General features: G+C 38.6%; 1 protein-coding gene and 1 pseudogene across 1 annotated transcript in view; one reads left to right on the top strand and one right to left on the bottom strand.

The window, feature by feature from the left end:
* Window positions 1-328: 328 nt before the first annotated feature.
* LOC132223693 (proteasome subunit alpha type-5-like) lies at window positions 329-1178 on the bottom strand (annotated as a pseudogene).
* Window positions 1179-12129: 10951 nt separating this feature from the next.
* IL1RAPL1 (interleukin 1 receptor accessory protein like 1) overlaps window positions 12130-24021 on the top strand; it is a 745385-nt gene continuing 733493 nt past the window's right edge. The window contains exon 1 of the mRNA XM_059678748.1: window positions 12130-12476. Coding sequence (XP_059534731.1) covers window positions 12130-12476 — 347 coding nt within the window. The remainder of the gene's footprint in view (window positions 12477-24021) is intronic.

Below are 24021 nucleotides of genomic sequence, written 5' to 3'. Positions count from 1 at the left end.
TATATTTTTGTTCATCAGTTTATGTTGTTTATTAGATTCTACATATGAGTGAGATCATGTGATACCTTTCTCTGACTGACTCAATATTTTTAATGAATATTTCAAGCAAATGAACAAGCACTGATTTTGTTTCAGTCATTTCTTTGGGCAGACTGGTTTCACCAAAGGCCATGTGTAAATTGGTCAGATAGAATAAGAATTTAGATTTCCACAATCTTTTATTTTTTTATTTTTCTTTATTTCGGAACTGCTTTTATGTACAGACATCATCAAAGCACATACACTGCAGATTTTCCAAGGACTAGAAGTTGGGCATAAAAGTTAAGGGCTACCAGGAAAATTGAAATTGTCCCAGAGAATCTCTGAGGACCACACTTCCTTTAATGTCCTTGATGACCTCCTCAAGTGCGTCCTTTGTGAATGTGCAGAAATTCTGGCCAGGCTGCACAGTGGCTAGCCCTATGTTAGTTGCATTCAATTTCTCCTCCATTGCTTGTTTGAGGATAATGAGTGAGGATTTGATGGCTTCTTTCAGAGCCATCGACTTGTGGTAAACTTCTTGCAAGGAGCTCTGGGCACCCTCTGAAGCAGAGCCAATTGAGCATCACACTGTACAAAGGTCCCAGATGGGTCCATGTGAAACAGCTGAGGACCTTTCTCATCAGCTCCTCAAAATAACAGTGCTACTCCAAAGGGAAGAACCATGGCACCTGGATTTGCATCTTCCTTTCCAGACTATAGAGCCAGATTGGACACAGCCTGGGTCACACTCTCCATCATCATTGGCTCATTATAGGTGACCCAATGGTTCTGTGTCTCCACTCTGGCTTTATCAATTAAAGTCTTAGCATCAGCAATTAGCCCACTCATGGCACAATCTATGTGAGTATCAATCTCTACAATTTTCTCAATGCTGCCTGGCTCCATGAGTGGGGAGGTAATTCTCTTCTCCACAGCTAGGCACACCCCCATGTCTGGATCCCAATGGCTGTAGAACCAAGTTTGATAGCCTCAATGGCATATTCCACTTAAAATAATCTTCCTTCTGGGGAAAAAGTATTCACACCCCTGTTGTACTCAGACCAGGTGAGGAACATGGTGAGGGCAGTAGAAGGCGGCAGCAGCTACGTGGGGATTTTGAGAGCCAACACAAGTTCACTGGCACCTGACAGCCACACGCCACCACAGAACCAAGGCCCTCAGATTTCCACGATATTCTTGGTAACTTTGAAACTTCTGTTATCTCACCAAACCCAGAAATTGAATTGAGTTTTGTTACTAAGCCAGGTTATAGCACGGGACCCAGGAGTCAGTAGCTCAATTTTCTACTTCTTTGCATCAATTTTTCTTTTGAAAGTGATGCATGAAATATTGAAGAATGGCAGGGAGGAGCCTCTGTGAAGTGTTAAGTATTGGGTTCATTGGGTCCTATCAGCAGGTAGGGCCTGCGGGGAGCTTGTTTATCCAGCAGTAAGATCTCATTATGAGGATGGTGATGTAGTATAGTTTACTTCATACCCCGAAGCCATTCTAGGAAACAACTGAGTGAGTGATAGTCATTGTGGGCCCTGTATTGTGCTATTATGACTTGCAATAACTGGCAGCATATTAGAATAGAGATCAGGGACTAGAACTACTCCACTGAATGAAGTTCTGAAATTTCCAAGCTCTTAAATTATTCAGTATTTCCTACCTTATGGAGTAAAAGAATATATAGTTGGCTATTTCATGGCACAGTAATGGAAATAAAGAAAGAAAATGCATAGGCTTTATACATTTCACAATAAATATTTATGTCTCATAATTGCAAGGCACCCAAGTGGGTATCTATATAGACCAGTGTGACCCTTCATGTTAAATCAAAAATAAAAGATCTGTAATATTGTCAAAATATATACATATTTAAAAAAATGAAAAAAATACAAAGACAAGAACTTGCCTTTGAGAACTAGAGGGTAATAAAATAAGAAATATTTTTAAAGCACCTTAATGAATGATTGCTAAACGGAGCACACAACACTGCCTTGTTTAGCTTTGAAAATACCAATGAATATCAGATTGAAAGAATAAAATAAGGTTTGAGACAAATGTCCCATCTTGCTCATGACAACACAGTGAGAACAAGGTAAGCTATAAGTTTAATATAGAGGAAGGGAACCCTGCTTAATGTCATATGCAGTAACTAGGGGCCCAGTGCATGAATTTGTGCACCTTGAAAGGCTGATGGCACCAGCCCCACTTGCACCCGCTGACAGCACGAAGCAATTGGCGCCAGCTCCAGCAGTGAGTGCAAGCTGTGGGTGCTGTCCCGATTGCCCCTTAGGAGCAGGGGAGGTGGGGAAGCCCTGAGGGGCAATCAGGGCTGGCAGCTGCCACTCGAACCCACCGATGGCACCAAGTGATCAGGACCAGCACCAGGCTCCAGCAGCGGGTGCGAGTGCTGGGGGGGACTGTGGCACATAGGAGCAAAGATTTTCAGTAACCACCAGAGGCTCACCCCGATGACAACGACCGGCGCCCCACCTTGGTCTAAGCCCTCGCTCACTTGCTCCACCATCCTGCTATGGCCAATGCTCAGCATGTTCCGCACATGTGCCCTGGTGGTCAGCACACATTGTAGCAACCAGTTGTTCGGTTGTTCAGTTGTTCCACCATTCGGTCTTTTTGCATATTGGGGTTAATATATATATATATATTATCAAATGTTTTATTCAAGCCCCAGAAATACCTAGCTATAGCAAATTGCCCTTAAATATTTGTTGAAATAAAGAATGAATCAATGAATGCCTCCTTTCAGAGGTGACTCACACTAAATACTATAAAATCATTCCTTCCTTCCCTAATTTCAGATATTTTCTGTTTGATACATATGAAAGGAAAGGGTCATGATGTGACTACTAAGAGTCTAGGGTATATAATGGAACCTAGTTACAGCTTTTTGACAAAGCAGCCAAAGAAAGGATATTGAGCTGGATGAATCATGAAAAATTATATGTTCCTCAGTAACCGTATAAAAAGCAAAATGCCACTCCCTGAAAATTTAAATTTTTATGGAAATAACAATAAGTAATAAATGTTATCATTTGGTAGCATCTGTTAGACCAGAAGATTTATCTAATTTTGAGTTTAGTCAGTATTAATAAATAGGCTATGAAGATTATCTCACTTAAGCCAGTACTTGAGGATCTTTTAATTGCTAAGTAACACTAAAACAACTTAAATTTTCTTGGAATTTAGTAGATGTCCATATTAACAACTGTTCAATATAATTGTTTCACAGAAACATATCCTCTCAAACTGATCCAGCCCTCACAAATGTACACAAATTTGCCCCACACCTAGAGGCTGCACTCTCAAAGGCAGAAAAGATCAAAATCGAGAACAACGAAGTCTGAATCAATGTAACTTAATATTTTCTAAACATATATTTCTACTTTCTATGATTATTTAAGGAGTACTGAAAGCATGTCAACAATATCTCTGGAAAGTAGAGTTTAAAGTCCAAGGAAACCTTCTATACTTGTTTTTATTGTGTGTTTTTTTTTTCCCCATGGTCTTGACTCTTTAAACATGAAAAGACACAAAAACTTCCCTGTGACTTTTTTGTGAATTCATTGACACACTTTTTCTTGCTTAAGTTTGATAATGTTTATGAAAATACTACGTAAATGAAAGCATTCTGCACAAATAAAATGAATGTTATTTTTACATCCATGACAAGAATGGTAAACCATCATAATAGATATGATTATACAAAAAAATGCAGGTGAATGCCAAAATAGTTGTGTGTAAAGCTGATATGTGTACTGCATATTGTGTGTTTTCATAAGACCTCTTCTACAGTGGTAAAAATAGACTCAACATCACCAAAAAATGGCTCTAACTTTTTTTTAATTCTCAGAAATTCACTTGAAAGAGCAATGTACAAACTGTGTTTAATCCCCCCATAATCTCTCCAAGAATTTAACCAAATAGACAATTATTCTGTGTGATATTATTCTTGAGAAATAAAATGCATATTAAAATATACAACACACTTCATTTTCATTTCCATTGAATTTTTCTCTAATTTTAGAGGACTTGAATGCCCAGCCGAGTTCATAAAATGAAAAAGAAACACACAGAAGTGCTTTTGTTGCACAGACCAGACAACACAAGCAACAATGTTATACTGTATAAACACCTACAATAAAGGCAGGAGAAGGGTTGTAAGATTATGAAGGAGTTTTCTACCCCAACCAAGCGTTACACCTGCCACCAGGACCCCACTTCTGCTCCATATTTCCATTAATGATGTTATGATTCTCTTGGGAATCCTGATTTGAAACCTCAAAGTCATCCTTGACTCCCCCTTCCTCATCTCTCTCATCTGACCTCTCTCTCCATTCCTGTTAGTTCTGACTCTATAATTTCCCCCCATATTTCCTTTTCATACCCTTTGCTACTTTTTCCTTCAGTTCTACCATTTTAAGAGCTTTCTAAGTGGTCTCCCTGCACCCAGCTGTCTAATCCATTCTTGATATTGACACTAGAATGATCTTTCAAAAATTTAGATCAGATAATACCACTTTCTTCACAGACATTTCCTCCTGTCTACATTGATAAGAGCAGTTCTTCTGAAGAGTGTCATCCAGAATCATCACCGGGGGAACTTTTTAGAAATGCAGATTCTTAGGTACCAATCAACACTTTCTCAACCTGAAACTCTGATGGTGGAGCCAAACAATCTGTCTTTTAACAACTCCTCCAAATGATTCTGATGTATATTAAAATTGTAAACTACTGGGCTATGGGGCTAAATTCAAGTTTCTTGGCATGGTGTTTTTGCAAACCCACCTTTCTGTTCTTATTTTCATCTGGTTACATTCTTCTCCCCACCCCATTCCACCATTTTAGAACCTTACCTTTTACTATTCTTTCTAACTGAAATACCCAATTGCTTTGGAACTTTATCTTCCTGATTATCAAATTTTGAATTGAGGCACAATTCATATTCAATCTCTTTACTAATCCATCGCCCCAGTCAGATTTCTGTTCCATTAGTTTATTCATAAAAGTGAAAAGAGAAATGGGTTAAAATAGAACAAACCTCTTACTCTGTGTTTCCTTCAATGCTGTTTTTACTCTCGGAATTTCTCCAGCCTTTTTCTACTAAAAGATGATCTCCTCAAGGTTAACACTACTGTCAATAATCTTTGTTGTAGAACAGTGAGTTGCATATAGTAGGTGGTCAATGACATATGTGGAATTACACTGAAACAGGATTTGAACTATGATACATTATTATTTTATGTGTTCATTGCTGGTAACGATCTCCCATTTGGAATTGTTCTTACATTTTAAAACCTTTTATAACTTGCAATCTTTAAAAAATAAAATTCTGTTCTGGTCTGTGCTCTAACACAAAATGAAAGCCAATATGTGCCGTAAGCACTGTAACTCTCTCTTTAAAGGATCAATTTGCTGGGTAGGTGTCCTGTCCTCCAACAGGCCTTTCCCTGTGAGATGCCTCTGAAATGTGAAAGAGATTAAATTATATCACCTTTGTGGTCTGTTGATCATCATGTTGATATTTAATCTAGTGTCCAATAAGTGTCCAATGGTATAAAAGGCCTGAAGCTGGCAATGTTTTTTGACCTATCCATAGGCTCATACCCTTATCCATTTTGTTGTCCACAGAGAGGGTTTCTGTGGCAGTATACATGAACTAAATAAATACCATAATAGTATGTCCAATGAATGTAAAACAGAGTGCATTAGGTTTAACAAATCAATAAAAATTTACTGAGTTCTCAACTATGTGCAGTTCTGTGGAATATAATTATTCTGAGTAACAAAAATGTATTTCTTTGCAATATTATAAAAAGGGAAAAATGCATAGTTAACTTTTTCCAAAATTAGTAAGGTTAAAAATACCTATAAAAATGTTATGAGTGGTTGTACTGATTGCCAAGATACACATTTTCAATACCAATTTAAATGAACATCTATTCAGTCCATCAAAATGGTAAAGCAAATAGATATGGAAATAACTATAGATATATGATTGGATATAGATTTAGATAGATGGATGATGATAGGTCAGTAGATAGATACATACATAATATATATAGACAAAGATATATGGTAAATCTTAGTTCTCAAAGTTCTAGCATTAAAATGATGAATGAAATATGTGAAAGCAAGTACTAATTAATATGACACATGCTAATAAATGTGTATATTAGAGAACCCAAAATAATTACAAGAATGAAAAAATTATTGAAAGTAAATCGAAATTGTGGCATTTTAAAAATATAGACCATATGTGTCAAGGTGTTATCAATTCATTTTTCCCAGAATAACAACAACACCCCCCAAAAAACAATTCAGATTTTCTTGTACAATGTGCATTTGCTTATGTTTACCCAAACACTGGAGCTTTTCCTGCTCCTTTTCAATATGAGAATGGAGACGAGAATATCCACTAGCTTCCAGGCACAGTGTTAAGCTATTTCTCATATCACTTTTAAACATTAAGAAAATAAAAATTCAACGCCAATATGAGTCTTTTTTAAAAACATTTTTTATTGATTTCAGAGAAGAAGAGAGAGGTAGAAACATCAATGATGAGAGAATCATTGATCAGCCTCCTTCTGTACACCCCCTACTAGGGATTGAGCCCGCAACCTGGGTATTTTCCCTTGACCGGAATCAAACCCGGGACCCTGTAGTCCATAGACCAAAGCTCTATCCACTGAGCCAACCCAGTGAAGGCTACCCTATTGACTTTAATTGTTTTTTAGAGAGAGAAGAAGGAAGAAAAAGAGAGAAAGGTTGATGTGGCAGTGAAACATTGATCCACTGCCTCCTGCATGCCCCCTATCAGGGATTAAGCCTGCAACCCAGTCATGTGTCCTGACCAGGAATAGAACCTGCAACCCTTTGGTGCATGGTATGATGGTCAGCCAAGTGAACCACACTGGCCAGGGCAAGATTTGAGATCTTAAAGATATGTCCTGCTATCTTAAGATTTGTCCCACAAGATTAAAAAAAAATATTTTGTTTCTATGTAAGAAAAATGTCTTTATTCATAAGGACATGAATACTGAAGTATTTAGGGGTGAAATGTCATTGTCTTTGCTTTAACTTATTTTCAAATGACTTAGGGAAAAAAAGTGATACACACAGTGAGAAATTGCACAAATGATACAAAATGTTAAGAAAGGAAAAATATCATTCATCACTTATTTCATTTAATTAAATGTTTTAATTTAATTATTGGAAAAGGCAATGTAGCCATAATTTATTTAGATATTTATCTAAATCATTTGAAAATATCTTGAATTATTCTTTATATTATTTCCATCTTTCCCCAAAAATATTTCAATGTTATAATAATTGTATAGTTTATTTTGAACATCATTCATTTAGTCTAATGGTAGTAAAATTTTCTAAGCCATAATCCTACATCTATTTCCACATTAAATGAACATAAACTGTATCTTATATCCAAGGTGCTGTTATTTCTTCACTTCACCCCTGCCTTTTCCTTGGCATGTAACTGTGAGCTGTTTGAAACCTTTTTCTTGATTGACAGTTAAGTACTGAATAACTCTAATTTCCAGAATATTTATGGTTTTATTTCAACACTTTCCTCAGTAAGCATATTCCAAAAGTATGTATTAATATCTCTGTCTATTCCCAACACAATTCTCCATTTTATTTTTGTAATTTTATTTTTATTACTGACACTATTGAAGATGACCCATTTTCCCCTCCTTTGCCCACCTCCACCCAGCCGTCCCGCCCCCCTCCCTCTGGCCATCACTATACTGTTGTCTGTGTCCATTGTTTATGCATATATGTTTTTGGCTAATCTTTATACCTTCTTTCATCCAGCCCCGCCTACCCCTATCCCGTCTGAAAGCTGACAGTATGTGTCTTGAACTAATTTGTTGCTAACATTTTAGAATTTTTTAGACTAAATATTTTTGCATTTCACTTCAAGCATTTTACTTTCTCTTACAAATCTTCTGAGAGTTTGAGTAACTTTATCTATTGATACTGCTACTTTAAAAGTGTTTCTGCCTTTTTCACTGGCAGCGATATTCTCTGTGGCAGATGACCTGTTATTTGATTCTAGAATTGTATTGTAATTCAGATACTGGTAAAACAAGACAATGCTTATCACCAGAATTATAACTTTTTAAAATAAAATACCACCAAGGATTAATTTCATGTAATGGGTCAAAGGTACGAAATTTCGTCAATAAATGCCACATGTAATTATATAACTTTGACATCTCTGCTTGTGTACAGTTATGCTATCCTATTTAATGTGGTGTGCCAACTCTGCAGCATTGACAGGTATGATGGCAATGACTTAGACATAGCTGATGTCCACCAAGCTTCCAGTACCTTTTCTCTCCAGTGGTCGGCAAACTGCGGTTCGGCAAACTGCAGCTCGCGAGCCACATGCGGCTCTTTGGCCCCTTGAGTGTGGCTCTTCCACAAAATACCAACTTCTGCGCACAGGCCACGAAGTTTCAATAGCACTATACGTGCATGCCCGTATTTGGTATTTTGTGGAAGAGCCACACTCAAGGGGCCAAAGAGCCACATGTGGCTCGCGAGCTGCAGTTTGCCAACCACGGCTCTAGACGGTATCAAATGCAGACATTTACTAGGGATCTTAGACAAAAGTTTAGTACTTTAACTAAATTAAAGAATAATTGTGAAGTTGATAATAACTTTATCAGGAAACTGTACTGTGACGGTAGGGAGAATGAATTCTAGAGTCAGACATAGCTGGGTGAGAATCCCAGGACTTCCACTTATTGGCTTTCATTGAGTTTCTTCAGTTGTAACATTTAGTTAATTTACTTACTCAATCATTCATTTTTCAATTAGTAAATGTGTGTTGAGCTGGTTAGCAGCATAGTTCCAAGCACTGGAGCTAAAGAAGTGAGTTAGGCCTGACTGGTGTGGCTCGGTGGTTGAACGTTGACCTATGAACCAAGAAGTCACGGTTCAATTCCTGGTCAGGGCACATGGCTAGGAATATGCAGGTGGCAGCTGATCAGTCATTCTCTCTCATCTTTGATGTTTCTATCTATCTCTTCCTCTCTCTTCCCTCTGAAATCAATAAAAAAAAAAAAAAGAAGTGAGTTAGAAGGACAAAGTCCTTGACCTCAAGGACCTTACATTCTGTTGGTACGACAGAAAGAAGAAGAGAAAAAAAAGTAGGTGCATAGTGTAACATCAGATAGCATTAAGTCCTATGAAAAAATATTAATGTAGAATCTGGATCAAGTAACCAGAACAGGAAGCTTGTATTTCAGACAAGGTAGTTAGAAAAGGCCTCTCTGAGGAGGTAATACTTGAAGGAGGGTAAGAAGGAAGGCATGCAGTTGGTTAGTGAGAAATGGAGGGAACAATGAACTGAAAAGCCTTAATAGATGTTTTAGTGGAGGGTAAATGAAAATTTGTAAACTCAGCTATAGTTAAATGCTCATTAGGTGTTAGATCTTATTTTAAGATAAGAAACAGGTAATTCAATGGATTATGTGCCTTCTTTGTTCTAATGTACATCTTCCTTTTCATCTTGATAATTTCTCTTCTCTCAAATTCTACATTATTCATCCTGTCCTCTTTTTCAATCTTTATTGAGTTAAACTCTGCTGGCTGTACTTAGATGCTACTGCTATTAGAGGCCCTCTTATCTTGGTTTTTGCCTTTGGCTTGGTATTTGTATTCTATGAGCTGTCACATTGATTATCTTGCTAAGTATTGGGCAAGTGCCCTCTCTAAGCAGGAAATTCACAACTTCTCTATGATTATGTTAATAGTGATATACCTAACCAGTGGAGACCTGTTTTGTGTGTGTGTTGGGGGGAAAGGTGGAGCGTGTGCGTGCGCTTGTGCACCCACAGGGGGAAGGGTGATAAAAATGTCAAAATGCCATTTGGAAAATGATGCTTTCAGATAACAAAGAAAGCCCAACTGATCCGAACCACCATCAGCCACATTTCCCACCATGGTTCCTACTTTATACTTCCCCCTGATGCTTCCAGAAATCAGACCAAAGTGCCCATTTACCTCTGCCTCTTGCTGTGAAACCACTACTGGAGCTTGACCCACTTTTGTTATATTTTTCTGCTTTATTTGGCTATAAAACATTTATTCCTGATTTTATCAGTGTGGATCCAATCAGAGGCAAACACCACACGCTAATTTTAATAAGAAAAGTTTTTATAAAGAACTAGAGGCCTAGTGCATGAAATTCGTGCACTGGTAGGGTCCCTAGGCCTGGCTGGCGATCAGGGTCGATCAGGTTCCCTGCCTCCCTGCCTCCCCAGCTCCCACCTCCTCCTTCCCTTGCTCCCTCAGGGCCCTGCAGCCACAGCTGGTTGCCTGCTATGTTCTGCACCGCCCCCTGGTGGTCAGTTCACATCATAGCCAGCAATCGAACTCCTGGTCTCCTGGTCGAACTCCCCAGGGGACACTTTGCATATTAGCCTTATACATAGAGAGATTATTAAATGTAACAAGATATTGGCATAATGAAGGATTGGCTAGTGAGAAAGACCTATTGGTCTTCTCAGGTTATCATACAAAATACCATAGACTAGGTGGCTTACATAGCAGGAATGTATTTCCCACAGCTCTGGGGGCTGAGATTTCCAAGGTGAATGTGCTAGCTGATTTGGTTTCTGGTGAGAGCCCTATTTCTGGTTTACAGATGGCCACCCTTACACTGTGCTCACAGAACTTTCCTCTATGAGCACCTGAAGGGCAGGGGAATGAAGGGAAGAAAAGATATGGGAGAGGAAGTGCTGATATCTCTTCTAACAGCACTAATTCTTTCATGAGGGTTCTGGCCTCATAATCTCATTTAAACATACCTATCTCCCTAAGACCCCCTCCTCCAAGTACTATCGCATTCAGGGTTAGAGCTTCAAGGTATGACTTTTAGGAGGACACAAACATTCAGTCTATAGCAAAAGAGAACTCAAAAGAATAAAGGTTGCTCTTAATCCTATGGCTGATACACAGCATCCAAGGAAAAGCCCCTATCTTCTGAACTCCAGAGTGAGATCCAAACCTTACTGGGAAAGTGCATGGCTTACTGAATGGTTGGTAGTATAGTGGTGAGCATAGCTGCCTCCCAAGCAGTTGACCTGGGTAGTGTTGGGTAGTGCAGGTTCCTCAGCCAGGGACTTGACACTTCTGACTGTAGGAAATTGGAAGAACACACAAGGTACAGTAGGTAGGTGGGACATGTTTATTATGAACAAAGCAGCCAACAACTGGCTGGTCAGTGGCATCTTATATACATGCTCAATCGAAAGAGGCCTCGTGCTAATTAGTGACTTTAGTGCTACATTAATATAAACAGGTTACATAAGGGTGTGCTTGCAAAGTACATATAGTGCTGCTGCTGGGTCACTGCCTCGCGCATGCATAGGCCAAAGGGGCCTTTAACGTAGTAATACTGCTGTGTCATTGCTTGCATGCATGGAGACGGTGCATGGGCCTTTAACCTCCAGTGTCCTCTGGTCAGGGCTCCCACATCAATGAAGTGCCACACTGGCCGAACTTGCAAATCTGCCCTCTGGAACTTGACAAGCACTCCTCCTCTAAAGCACCTGGGAAAGCCGTTTGTGGGAAAGTGTCTTACATGAGGCTATGATCAAAATGGCCAAGCTGCTGGCTGCCTGGCACTGAGTGCAGGAATCGAGTGCTGGAGAAGCCTTGCCCTCGGCAAGAGCCCTCCTAGGAAACACACTTGGACCAGGGAGCAGAACCCTTTGCTGCCGCAATGTCTCTTTAGCACCCTCTACCAACAGTGCTTCAGTGGCAGCTAACAGAAGTTTCCAGGGTCCAGGTCCACTTTCAAAGAACAATCCAAAAAGGGTGAATAGGCGGATGTACAGTAGAAAGGCAATAAATCAACAACCACCACACTGCTCTAAACTGAGAATAAAGACCAGCAGAGGCAAGCTGAGTGACAGATATGTTGTTTGTCAGCATGGTAAATTACTTTCAGCGTCTTTCTGAGTTTTATCCATGGCTGAATCCTCTGTGCCTAGAATAGAATCTAGTCCAATATGGGTGTTCAATATATATTTGTTGAATAAATAACGAATGAATGAAGTAATTCTTAAATCTTCCTCTAATGCGTGCTCTCTCTCTCTCTCACACTCGTTTTTAGCTGACGGATGCACCGATTGGTCTATCGACATCAAGAAATATCAAGTTTTGGTCGGAGAACCTGTTCGAATCAAGTGTGCACTCTTTTATGGTTATATCAGAGCAAATTACTCCCTAGCCCAAAGCGCTGGACTCAGTTTGATGTGGTATAAAAGCTCTGGTCCTGGAGACTTTGAAGAGCCAATAGCCTTTGATGGAAGTAGAATGAGCAAGGAAGAAGACTCCATTTGGTTCCGGCCAACGTTACTCCAGGACAGTGGTCTTTATGCCTGTGTCATCAGGTATCCATTTAATTATACTACTGCTGACTCAATCAAATCACATGTCGCTTTCTTAGACTTAAATTTTGCTGCTATGCCTTTCACCTAAGGTATTGTCTCAATATTTGTGTGTGTTGCTGCTTTCTAAAATTTAGAATCTAAATCTTCAAAAGATGGGATTGGAATTTATATTGAGACATTATTTCTGACTTATGGAGAAAAGAGATACCATCTGGGTATCTACTTATGTTGCCAGAAATTACTAAAGACTATGAAGTAAAATTTATAGAGGAGGTGAAATGTTGCAAATCAAATGCAAGCAAAGACTTGCAGGAAGGATGCATGGTTTATTGCTAAATGGGTTGTAACGTTTTGTTATTGCCCTTCACAGACAGATAGAGCACAGATAGCTCTGGTTCGCACACATCTGCAGGGATGATTTAGGTAATGTGTGTTGTGCGCAGGAATAGGCAGGCAGCATTGGCATCTTAGGGAATATGAATACAAAGGCTGTGTTCCAGATCATTTTCTTAACTGAAAGTGCTGCGTCAATACAACCATTTACCCAGGTCCCTCAGGGCCAATTCAAAAGTTAATAACAAAGTCTGTGCCCTTGTCCCCAAAGAAACTCATCACACAGCCACACATCTTTGTCTGCTTGCAGAAGAGACATGTAGTTCGTTTAATAATAATACATTGAAACAGTATCTATGTAACACATGAGGAGTTAAAAAATCTCAGTTTAAGAAGTTAGCCCTGCATGGATTGTGAATCACAGCCGGCACAAATGATTGTGGATGGCATTTGACCAGCAATTTTCAACCTTTTTCATCTCATGGCAAACATAAACTAATTTCTACAATTCTGCAGCACACCAAAAATAAATGTTTTGTCAATCTGACAAAAAATAGGTATTAGTTTGATTCATTCACACCGGGTGGCTATTGTGTTGGCTCTTGTCATTTTTTTTCTGTTTGACAATCTAAAGGGAAATAGGTCAGTGTTCCTGACTAAATAGTCAGGTATTACATGTTTTAAAAATTCTGGCATCACACTAGTTGAAAATTGCTGCATTAAATGATAAGAACATTGTCAAAGCAGGTTATAGGCATATAAAGGATCTGTTTAAATCCATTCCTTTGTCTTCATAAATCTTAAAAAGATGTGATTAAAATTTATATTAAGACATTATTTTTGGCTTATGAAGAAAAGAGATACCATCTGGGTATCTATTTAAGTTGGCAGAAATTATTAGGTTCATTAAGAGATAAAAAACAAAGTTAATTTAGTTAATTCTCAATTTGGACACTCTCAGGATCACCTAGTGTATCTTTTTAAAACAGATTTTTATTGATTTCAGAGAGGGAGGGAGAGGGAGAGATAGAAACATCAATGATGAGAGAGAATCATTAATTGGCTGCCTCCCGCACACCCCCTACTGGGGATTGAGCCCTCCACCCGGGCGTGTGCTCTGACCTGGAATCAAACCAGTGACCTCTTGGTTCCTGGGTCCATGGTCATCCACTGAGCCACGCTAGCCAGGCTCACCTAATGTATTTTTCAAATCAGCATTCGACATCCACTTTTGAAATTATCATTTGCACCTATTACTCCTCTGACATAAGGACTGTGCCTCCACCTCGTTATTACTTGTAAGAATTAACTTTATGCCATTCCATGGCTACAGTTGTGTTAGGACATTCATATAGGTCAAAGCCACATAAAAATGTTAAACATAAATTTATCTTTTTAACGCTGGCAAAATACATTTAGGTTAATTTTGGAAAATATAAATGAATGCAAGTAAAATTGTGCTTGGGGAAAAAAGTGGAATGGATTGTGAAACAACAAATTCATCATTTCTTTGGTGACTCTTATTCTTTCCCTTCAGGTACACCAAGCTTTGTATGTTCAAACATAACTATTATTAGAAGTAGAGACTTTATAGGGACATTGATAAATAATTGCCACAGTAGTACAGTTAAGATTACTGGTTGAACTGGCTGTTCTCACTTGACTAATACTAATTTGATTTAAATTCACATCTGCTGTGATTCTTTAAAAAATCATTATTTCTGATTGTTCATGCATGTGTAGAGGTGATTTTTCAAGAGAAGAAAATGTGTGTCCTCATTTATCTGAGATTAGAATTGAGCTGAATCTCCATAGTCTAACATTTAATTTCATTATGTGTCATTGATGAGGAAAAATGTGTTCACATTAGTAATATGAATTCTTAAAGCACAGAGGTTGCAAATCTTTGATGTGTTTACATATACACTATGATCCAATGCTCTAAGAAATTGCATTAAAATGTTCCTCAGTTTATAATTTCAATAAGGAATGAAAGATCGAAAGTTTCAAAAAACATGCCTATGGGTATGTCTATATTTTAATGGAAGGTGAAACTAAAAGACAAACACCTTAAAGTTTATGTGTCAAGTGGAGTTCTAGAGAAAGTAATAATCACAGAAAAGATACGTTTATCACTGAAATTCAAATATTCCAGGTACTTTGAAGCTAGTGTAGATATGGCTCCTTTTTTCAATTAGGAAAGTGATACTAAAAATTATAAATCGCAGTTTAGATAGCATGGCTTGGTGTTGATGTTAAGGGAGTCCAGGGCTTTTAGTTCAGTCACTGACATTTTGGCACATTGTTAGTTATCGGGCCACAAAACTGTCACCATGAGTTTTTAAATAATCCACGTTCAAAGAATATTTTGGAAGTTTAAATATTTTAGCTTCTTAAAATTTCTAGTCCTTTTGATAAGTGTTCTGGGTATTAAACTTATCAATGAAAAAGTTATAATAAGCTGCTTCATGTACAGGTAATTTGCATTCACACCTAAATATTTACAATTATATGTTTTAAATAATGGAAACGCCTAAGACTACTCTCAGTACAATGCATAAGAACTTTCCTACTCTCTTCTCTTTGTATCTATGTTTGGACAGAATAATACCTCATAATTCTTTGCTCCACAGTAACTGGCTTTTTACTCTATTTTTGTCCTTATGGAATTTTTATTTTTTGCGTGAAAAAGTGAATGAAAGGAAGCCACGTAAAAACATATTTTCTTTTTCTTTATTGCCACTAAAAAATACATTTGCTTTCTAAAAAATAAAATTTTCCTGCACTCTTGACTTCCTAGTTTTGTAATCTTCCTCTTCAGAGTTGTGCCCTGTTAGCAGTTTCATATGAACTTGTAAGCATTTTAATGCCCCCCCAAAGGGTAGAATACTGAGTTTGTGGCACCTTATTCTTTTACTAAAGTTTTTATTTTTGAGGCACTTGTAGATTCTTATTCAGTTGCAAGAAATAATGTAGAAAGGTCTTATGAATTCTTTAACTGGTGTCTCTCATATGTTCTTCAATGAATGAATAAACACTGTGGTAATATCCATACCTTGGAACACGACTCACCAATAAACAACAACAAACTACAGAACGAACATATGAAGTAATTTGGATGGATTTCAACAGAATTATGTTGAGTGAAAAATCTATTTCCAAAAAGTTATATACTGTATGATTGCACTTCTATAACATTCTTGAACTGAAAATATAGATACAGAGCCCTAGGCAGTTTTACTCAGTGGAGTGTCGGCCTTTGGACTAAAGGGTCCCAAGTTTTGGGCTCAATCCCCAGTAGGGGGCGTGCAGGAGACAGCCAATCAATGATTCTCTCTCATCATTGATGTTTCTATCTCTCTCTCCCTCTCGCTTCCTCTCTGAAATCAATAAAAATATATTTTTTAAAAGAATGATACACTGAGGACTTACATATTCTCCAAAATAGAAAGGGTGCTTTGCTGTTGAATAGACATCACTTGTCAACCTCCTATTTCCCATAGAATAAAAAAAAATCTTGCATCGTAAAGTATCTGCAGATTTTGTGGCTTCTCCGCTGCCATTTAGACATGTTTCTGCCCATAACATGAAAATGTTTGAGCCTTTTGCCTTATGCTCCCAGATGATACTAAAAGAAATATTGATTGGTCATACTCAGGTCGGATGTCTGGAATAAAATGAAAACACATTAAAAAGTTAAAAGAAAGAAACTCAGCTCCTGAAAGATATATCATAAATTCCTTGAGGACAGAAGCTGCATTGTGTTAGTACCCTTATTACCTAGTGTGAAACAACAACACATGGATTGATGGAAAACACACACACACACACACACACACACACAAAAACAACTTTTCTCCACCTCTACAAGGGTATTTCAAGTGCACTCTTGGTTTCTCAACAGAAATAATAGAAAAAGTTCAATCTCATATTTATATTGTATTGCTTTTTAAATGATCTTATTTTTCTAGAACACCCTCAGAAGCCTCAGTTTGTTTGAGCTCCACATCTCTGCCTGGTCAGAAGGGCATGCCCACTTTGCAGAGTTAGAAAATAAAGAAAACAGATGTGAATAGACTTTTCAAATTTCCACAACTAAGTGGGGCTGCAAAATATAACGTTTGACTTTTTAAAGTATATATCTATTTTTAAGGAAATATGGACAATGACTAAAAGAAAGTGAAGTCCACCACTGCCAAAAATTTCAAACCTTAATATGTATAATTAAGAAGAGTGAGCCTGGCCAGTTTTCTCAGTGGTTAGTGCATCAGCTTACAAACCAAAGGGTCCCAGATTTGATTTTGGTCAAAGGCATGTACCTTGGTTGCAGGCTCCTCCCTGACCCAGGCCCTGATCAGGGCACTTGCAGGAGACAACAAATCGATGTGTTTCTCTTACATTGATATTTTTCTCTGTCTTTCCCTCTCTCTTCTGCTCTCTCTAAAATCAATGGGAAAATATCCTTGGGTGAGGATTTAAAAAAAAAATAGAGAGAGCTCCCCTCTCTATCTGTCATATTTGACTACCAGGGATAAGCATTGGAAACAATTTGGACAATTTGGTATACTTTCAGACATTTCTCTATGCCTGTACATACATGTCTATCTAAATGTGCCTGCGTGCACACACACATTCTCTCATCCATTTACATGAAAACACATGCACACATGTTTTCAAAACACAGATTGGATTATAGTCTGTTGTTCTATAACTTCTCTCCACCCCCCACCCCCGCAGTATGTTTTCACTGCACTCTGAAGCTCCTAATAACAAGGAAATTCGGTTGCTTAATTTTGTTATTTTCATGTTCCTACCAAACAGTGGCTTCAGGATCTTGTTTCTCTGCAGATTACCTCTGTGGGCCTCTAGGTTGCTGCAGATGACATGCGGGACATTCCTGGTGCTACCACAGTGTCATCATCACCTTCTGAACAGCAGTATAGGTGCCCTGCCCCTTTTGGCTCCTCTACTGTAGTCCTCTTTTTTTAAAAAAAAATATTGGTTTCAGAGAGGAAGGGAGAGGGAGAGAGATAGATAGAAACATCAATGATGAGAAAATCAATGATCAGCTGCCTCCTGCACACCCCACACAGGGGATCGAGCCCCCAACCTGGGCATGTGTCCTGATGGGGAATTGAACCGTGACCTCCTGATTCCTAGGTTGATGCTCAACCACTGAGCTATGCTGGCTGAGCTCTGCTATAGTCCTGTTGCTCGTACCATCCATCTGTCACATCCAAAATTACAGCACTCTCTGAACCAGGGGTCCTCAAACTACGGCCCGTGGGCCACATGCAAATACAAATATTGTATTTGTTCTTTTACTTCAAAATAAGATATGTGCAGTGTGCATAGGAATTTGTTCATAGTTGTTTTTTTTTAAACTATAGTCCGACCCTCCAACGGTCTGAGGGACAGTGAACTGGCCCCCTGTTTAAAAAGTTTGAAGACCCCTGCTCTGAACGATAGTGTGTCTTTCCCAAACTAACTATAGCAATAGCTGCTGCTGCTCTGCTGTTCCTCAGTTTCCCAAAATGCCTTCTGCTTATGATGGACAGCTGCCTTCAGAAGGGGTGTAGATGTCTACATGTTAAACTGTCTGGCCAAGGCACTGTCAGTGTGGGACTTGGCCAGTCTTATCCTCTTCAGTGATAGCCTACTATGCTTTGTTGTATTCCTTCTTAGGGTTAATCAAGAGCTCCTACTGTAGAAGGTTAAGAGCTACTCTGGCTCCTGGTGTAGTGTGGTGAAGTGGGATGTATATATGTGTATGGAGTCAGAAACACACTTATTTGTATTTAGAGGTAGAATTTATACTTCTGATAAATTTCTACAAAAATAAAATCATTAAAAAACTTCAAAAACTAAAAACAAAAAGATCTTTTTTTCAAATGACATATAATGTGTTCTCTCTTAATATCTAGTTCTTTGGCTCATCTTGATGTTCTCTTTAGAGACTTAATAATGTTTTCTCATTTAAACTACATATTAAGCATCTATCAAAAGCTACTTAGTGAAATCCATTTATTTAGTCATCCATTTAACAAATATCTACTGATCACTAAGTAATATGCTAATGCTAGGATTACAAAAATTAAAAAAAAAGGTTTTTTTTTGCCTTTGAATAGTTTCCATAAGAGAAAGTAAGTGTGGAGTAAATTGTTCTAGATACTGTGATTATAGTTTAAATATTGTGGGGTTCCACCAAGATGAAGTAAAACCATTCTTCCAGGCTCTCCTCCTTACAACAAAAAACACTGGATATAATGCAGCAAACAAGCATTGTAAGTCTGTGAAAGGTGGGAAAAGGGATTATCTAGAGACCTCAGGACTTGAGGAATGACATGACCACAGTGCTCCAATCCCCCCCCTGCCCCGCCCCGCCAGATGATGTTGGCAGAGCCAATATTCTGTCCCCTGCCTGGCAGAAGCAGGCAGCAGTGATATGACCTGCTGCTGTGAGAGGGTCACCACACCTGCGTGGGGGCTGATCCTCCACCCTTTGCCCAGTGTGCTCAGTAGCATATTCCTCTGCAAGAATAGTGTCCCCCTCCACCCAGCCTCCAGGAGGGACATGGACAACATCTGTAATACTGTCAACAATAAAAAATAACTTTAAAAAATATGCTCAGCGTCATCTGTCATCAGGGAAATACAAGCTAAAAATGGCTAAAGTTAAGAAGAGTGACAAATGATGGAGATGTATTGTTGGTGGGAATGGAAAATGGTACACGTTATGGAAAAGAGTTTGCAGTCTTTTAATTTTTTTTTTTACTTATACATACAGCTACTGTATGACCCAGCAATTCTACTCCTAGGTATTTATCCAAAATAAATTTTATATATGTATATAAGCCTAAGTGACTGTTACCACCGAATGACCAGAACAACTGGAATGACTGGACGACCAGCCAGTAGCTATGCTCAGCTTTCTGCTCAGTCCTGCTGACACATTCCTGGTGAAATTCCCGGACCTAGTTGCTGGGGCCCTGACAGCCCTGAATCTGGTTCACCTGCACCCCGGACCCAGACAGGAGGGAGGAGGGAGCCCGATTCCTCAGGGAATTGGCCATGCCTTAGCTTTCTGCTGGGGCCAACCTCCTGAGGTCCCTCCCCCAGCAGGCCACCCCGCCCCCCACGATTGGCCCCAATTACCAGCCAGGCCAAGGGACCCCACCCGATCACGAATTTGTGCACCAGGCCTCTAGTATATATATCCACACACACCCAAAAGAATAGTGTCAATGGGGTCTAGTGGCAACCTGAGCCTCCACCCACACCTGGCAGCAATGAGAATCTGTAAGGCACTGTACATCAGCAATAGTCACTGCTAGGCTTCACGCTTCCATAGGACCAGTGGGGCTCAATAGGGAGCAAAGCTTCCAACCTCCACAAGGCAGAACAAGATGGTGGCAGGCAGGGCCAGTTGGTATCCAATTTCCCACCTCCCCTCCTGGTGTCAGCAAGGGTGAGCTTATTCCCCCACCAGAGGCATAAAGCCATATGAGTTCATGTTGCCCTTTCACCAGGAATGTGTCAGCAGGACTGAGAAGAAAGCTGAGCATACATAGCCAAAAGGCCCTCCTGTGACATTTCACCAGGAGTGTGCTTGCTTAAAAAGAAGAAAAAAAGATGAAATAGGATTCAAATTCTCATAATATTGAAAATGTGCAGGATACACAATAAAATAACACTAACTGGTCATATCATGAGTCAGGAAAATCAGAACAAGAATGAGAAAAGACAACAGATACCAACTCAGATGAAACAGATGATGGGATTATCTGACAAGGATTTTATATTTTATTTTTTAAAATTTTTATTGTTGAAAGTATTACAGATATCCCCAAGTAATTTAAAGCAACCATAATAAAAATACTTCAGCAAGCAACTATAAAATCTCTTGAAACAGATGAAAAAAAGCAAATATCTCAGCGAAGTAATATGTTACAAAAGAGAAACAAATAGAAAATATGGAACTGAAAAACACAATAACCAAAATAAAAAATAATTGGGTGGGTATGACTTCTTTGTTACTTTATAAAAATTTTAGTTGTGAAAGTCAAAGAACATCAAATTGCCAGGTCATCTGGGTATCTCTTTCTTTTTTTATTTCTTCCCTTTTCATTAAATTCATTGGGGTGACACTGATTAAAAAAAATTATGCAGGTTTCAGGTACAAAACTATATACATCATCTGCACACTCTATTGTGTTTTCATCACCCCACGTCAAGTCTTCATCACCTGTTAACCCCTCTATACATTCCTCCACTTCCCCTCATCCAGCGCCCCCTAGTAATCACCACCCTTTTGTCCATGTCTGGGATTTTTTTCTCTTTTTTTTTTTTTTTCCTTTTTTACTCAGTCCCTCCACCCCCACCAGTCCCACCTTCAATAGTTGTCAGCCTGCTCACTATGAGTCTGCTTAGATTTTGCTTGTTAGTTCATTTTGTTCATTAGACACCACATATGAGTGGGATAATTTCTCTTTCTCTGACTGGCTTGTTTCACTTAGAATAATGCTCTCCAGGTCCATCCATGCTGTCACAAAAAATAGTATGGCCAAGTAGCATTCCACTGTGTAAATGTTCCACAGCTTTTAAAATCTGTTCATCTACTGATAGACACTTGGGATGCTTCCAAATCTTGGCTATTGTAAATAATGCTGCAATGAACATAGGGGTGCATATATTCTTTTGAATTAGTGTTCTGGATAAATTCCATTGCTGGGTCAGAAGGCAGTTCCATTTTTAATTCCTTGAGGTAACTCCACACTGCTTTCCACAGTGGCTTCTCCAGCCTGCATTTCCACCAATAGTGCATGGGGACTCCCCTTTCTCCACATCCTAACCAACATTTGTTGTTCATTGATTTATTGATGACAACTATTCTAACAGGTGTGATGTGATAACTCATTGTGGTTTTAATTTGCATTTTTCCGATGATTTGTGACATTGAGCATCTTTTCATATGTCTATTGGTCATTGGTATGTCCTGTTTGGAGATTTAATTGATATCTTTAGCGCATTTTACTCCAAAGCAGCATAATATACATTCTTTCAAGTGTATATGCAATATTTCTAGGATAGACCTCATGTTAGGCCACAAAACAAGTCTCAATAAATTTAAGATTGGAATCATATCAAACACCTTCTCTTAACATAGTGGTATGAAACTAGAAAGCAATCATAAGAAAAACACTGAAAACCACATAACATATTACTAATCAACGAATGGGTTAACAGTGAGATCAAGGAAGAAATTAAAAGATACCTTGAAACAAAGTAAAATGAGAATACAACAACCAAAATTCTTTGGGACACAGCAAAAGCTAAGAGTGAAATTCATAGCATTACAGGCATATCTCAAGAAACAAGGAAAATCTCAAATAATCTAACTTTACACTTAGTGAAGTATATGTTCAATTACCTAATAGTTTGATTTTCCTGTTTGTCCAAGAGGCACATTGAATTCAACAATGTACCAAAATGTATTTCAATACCTACTTCAACAAATCTATTTCCTCCTCTGATGATTCCCCCTTTCTTAGTAAATAGGATCACCATCATTTCAGGGGCACCAGCTGGGAAACTGCCACTTACCTTTGTTTCCTTCATCTTCTTTACTTTGCATTAATTCGTTACCAAGACCTGTTCAATTTACCTTAAGTATGCCTTTTTAGTTTATTCTTTCTTGTTTATACCAATATCTGCTCTCCTGGTGAGTGCTGTGTCTTTCATTAACATTTAAAATTTACTTCTTTATTTTTCTATTACAAGTTACATCCAATATTATTCTGTATTAGTTTCAGACACACAACAAAGAGGTTAGAAAATCATGAACTTTAAGGATTGGTCTCCCCACTGCTTCAAGTACACACCTGGCACCATACATAGTTATGATGGTATTATTAACTATGTTCCCTATGCTGTAATCTACATCTCCATGCTTATTCTGTTACTGCCAAGCTTAATTTCTTTACCCTTTTCACCCAAAACTCTCCCCTCTGACAACTGTCAGCTCTCTGTATTTATGCAATGTCATCTCACTTGATTTCCCTGCCTCCAGGTTGTTTCTGTATATATATATATATATATATATATATATATATATATATATATATATATATATATATATATATATATATTGATTTTAGAGAGAGAGAAACATCAATGATGAGAGAGAATCATGGATTGGCTGACTTCTGCACACCCCGTACTGGGGATCAAGCCCACAACCTGGGCATGTGGCCTGACCGGGAATCGAACCGTGACCTCCTGGTCCATAGGCCGATGCTCAACCGCTGAGCCACGCTGGCCGGGCTTGTTTCTAATTTTGGTACTATTCCACAGTTCTGCAGAATTATATGTCTACAACAGAGTTTATTTCATTTCTCTACCTAAAAGTCTTTGATGGGCTTTATTACCCAGCAAAATGAAGTCTAAAGATACTGCTTGGCATACATGCCCCTTTAAAAAAAAATAAAACAAACAGCTTCAACCTTTCATTCCAGACTCATTTAGAGTGTTTTTCTCTGTAGGAAACTTGTGCTATGTCCTCACCATGCTTCCTGCTGTTTGTAGGTGAAAGTGTGATTTTTACTTACTCTTTCACTCTTTGGTCCTTCATCTAAAATTCCATTTTTCATTGCCTCTTTGAATAGTTGTTTCTTAAAGATCTAGTATATGTTTGTCCCCATTCTACCTTTTCCCATTGCTCCATAGACAGTTGTGAGAGGAAAAATACCCCAAAACAAAGGGTCTTGAAACAACAACCATTTTATTTGTACCTGATTCTATAATATGGGCTGGTCTCTGATGGGAGCTTCTTCTCCTGATTTTACCTATAATCACTTGATGCCAGAAACCACTAGGATACACATTTGGCTGAGCCTGTCTCATCATGAATTCTCAGGGCCTCCCTTTCTCCACGTGGTCTCTTCAGCTGTCTCCCCGGTGGCAGGATAGCCAGTTTCATGTGGTGACTAAGAATGTGTAAACACTTGTTAGGCACCTGCTTACATCATGGTTATGAATATCCCATTAGCCAAATCCACAGCTAACATGGAAGAGACTTTACCAGTGCTTGAATACCATTAGGTGTGGTTCATTGGTGAGACCAACAAAATAGCAGTCCAACAGAATCTGCCCTTTGGTACCTAATAATTCATGGTCATACATATGCAAAGTACATTCACCCCATTCCTATCTA

The sequence above is a fragment of the Myotis daubentonii genome, chromosome X (assembly GCF_963259705.1).
Source record: "Myotis daubentonii chromosome X, mMyoDau2.1, whole genome shotgun sequence".
Lineage (NCBI taxonomy): Eukaryota > Metazoa > Chordata > Mammalia > Chiroptera > Vespertilionidae > Myotis > Myotis daubentonii.
This window is presented reverse-complemented; position numbering and strand designations above follow the sequence as displayed.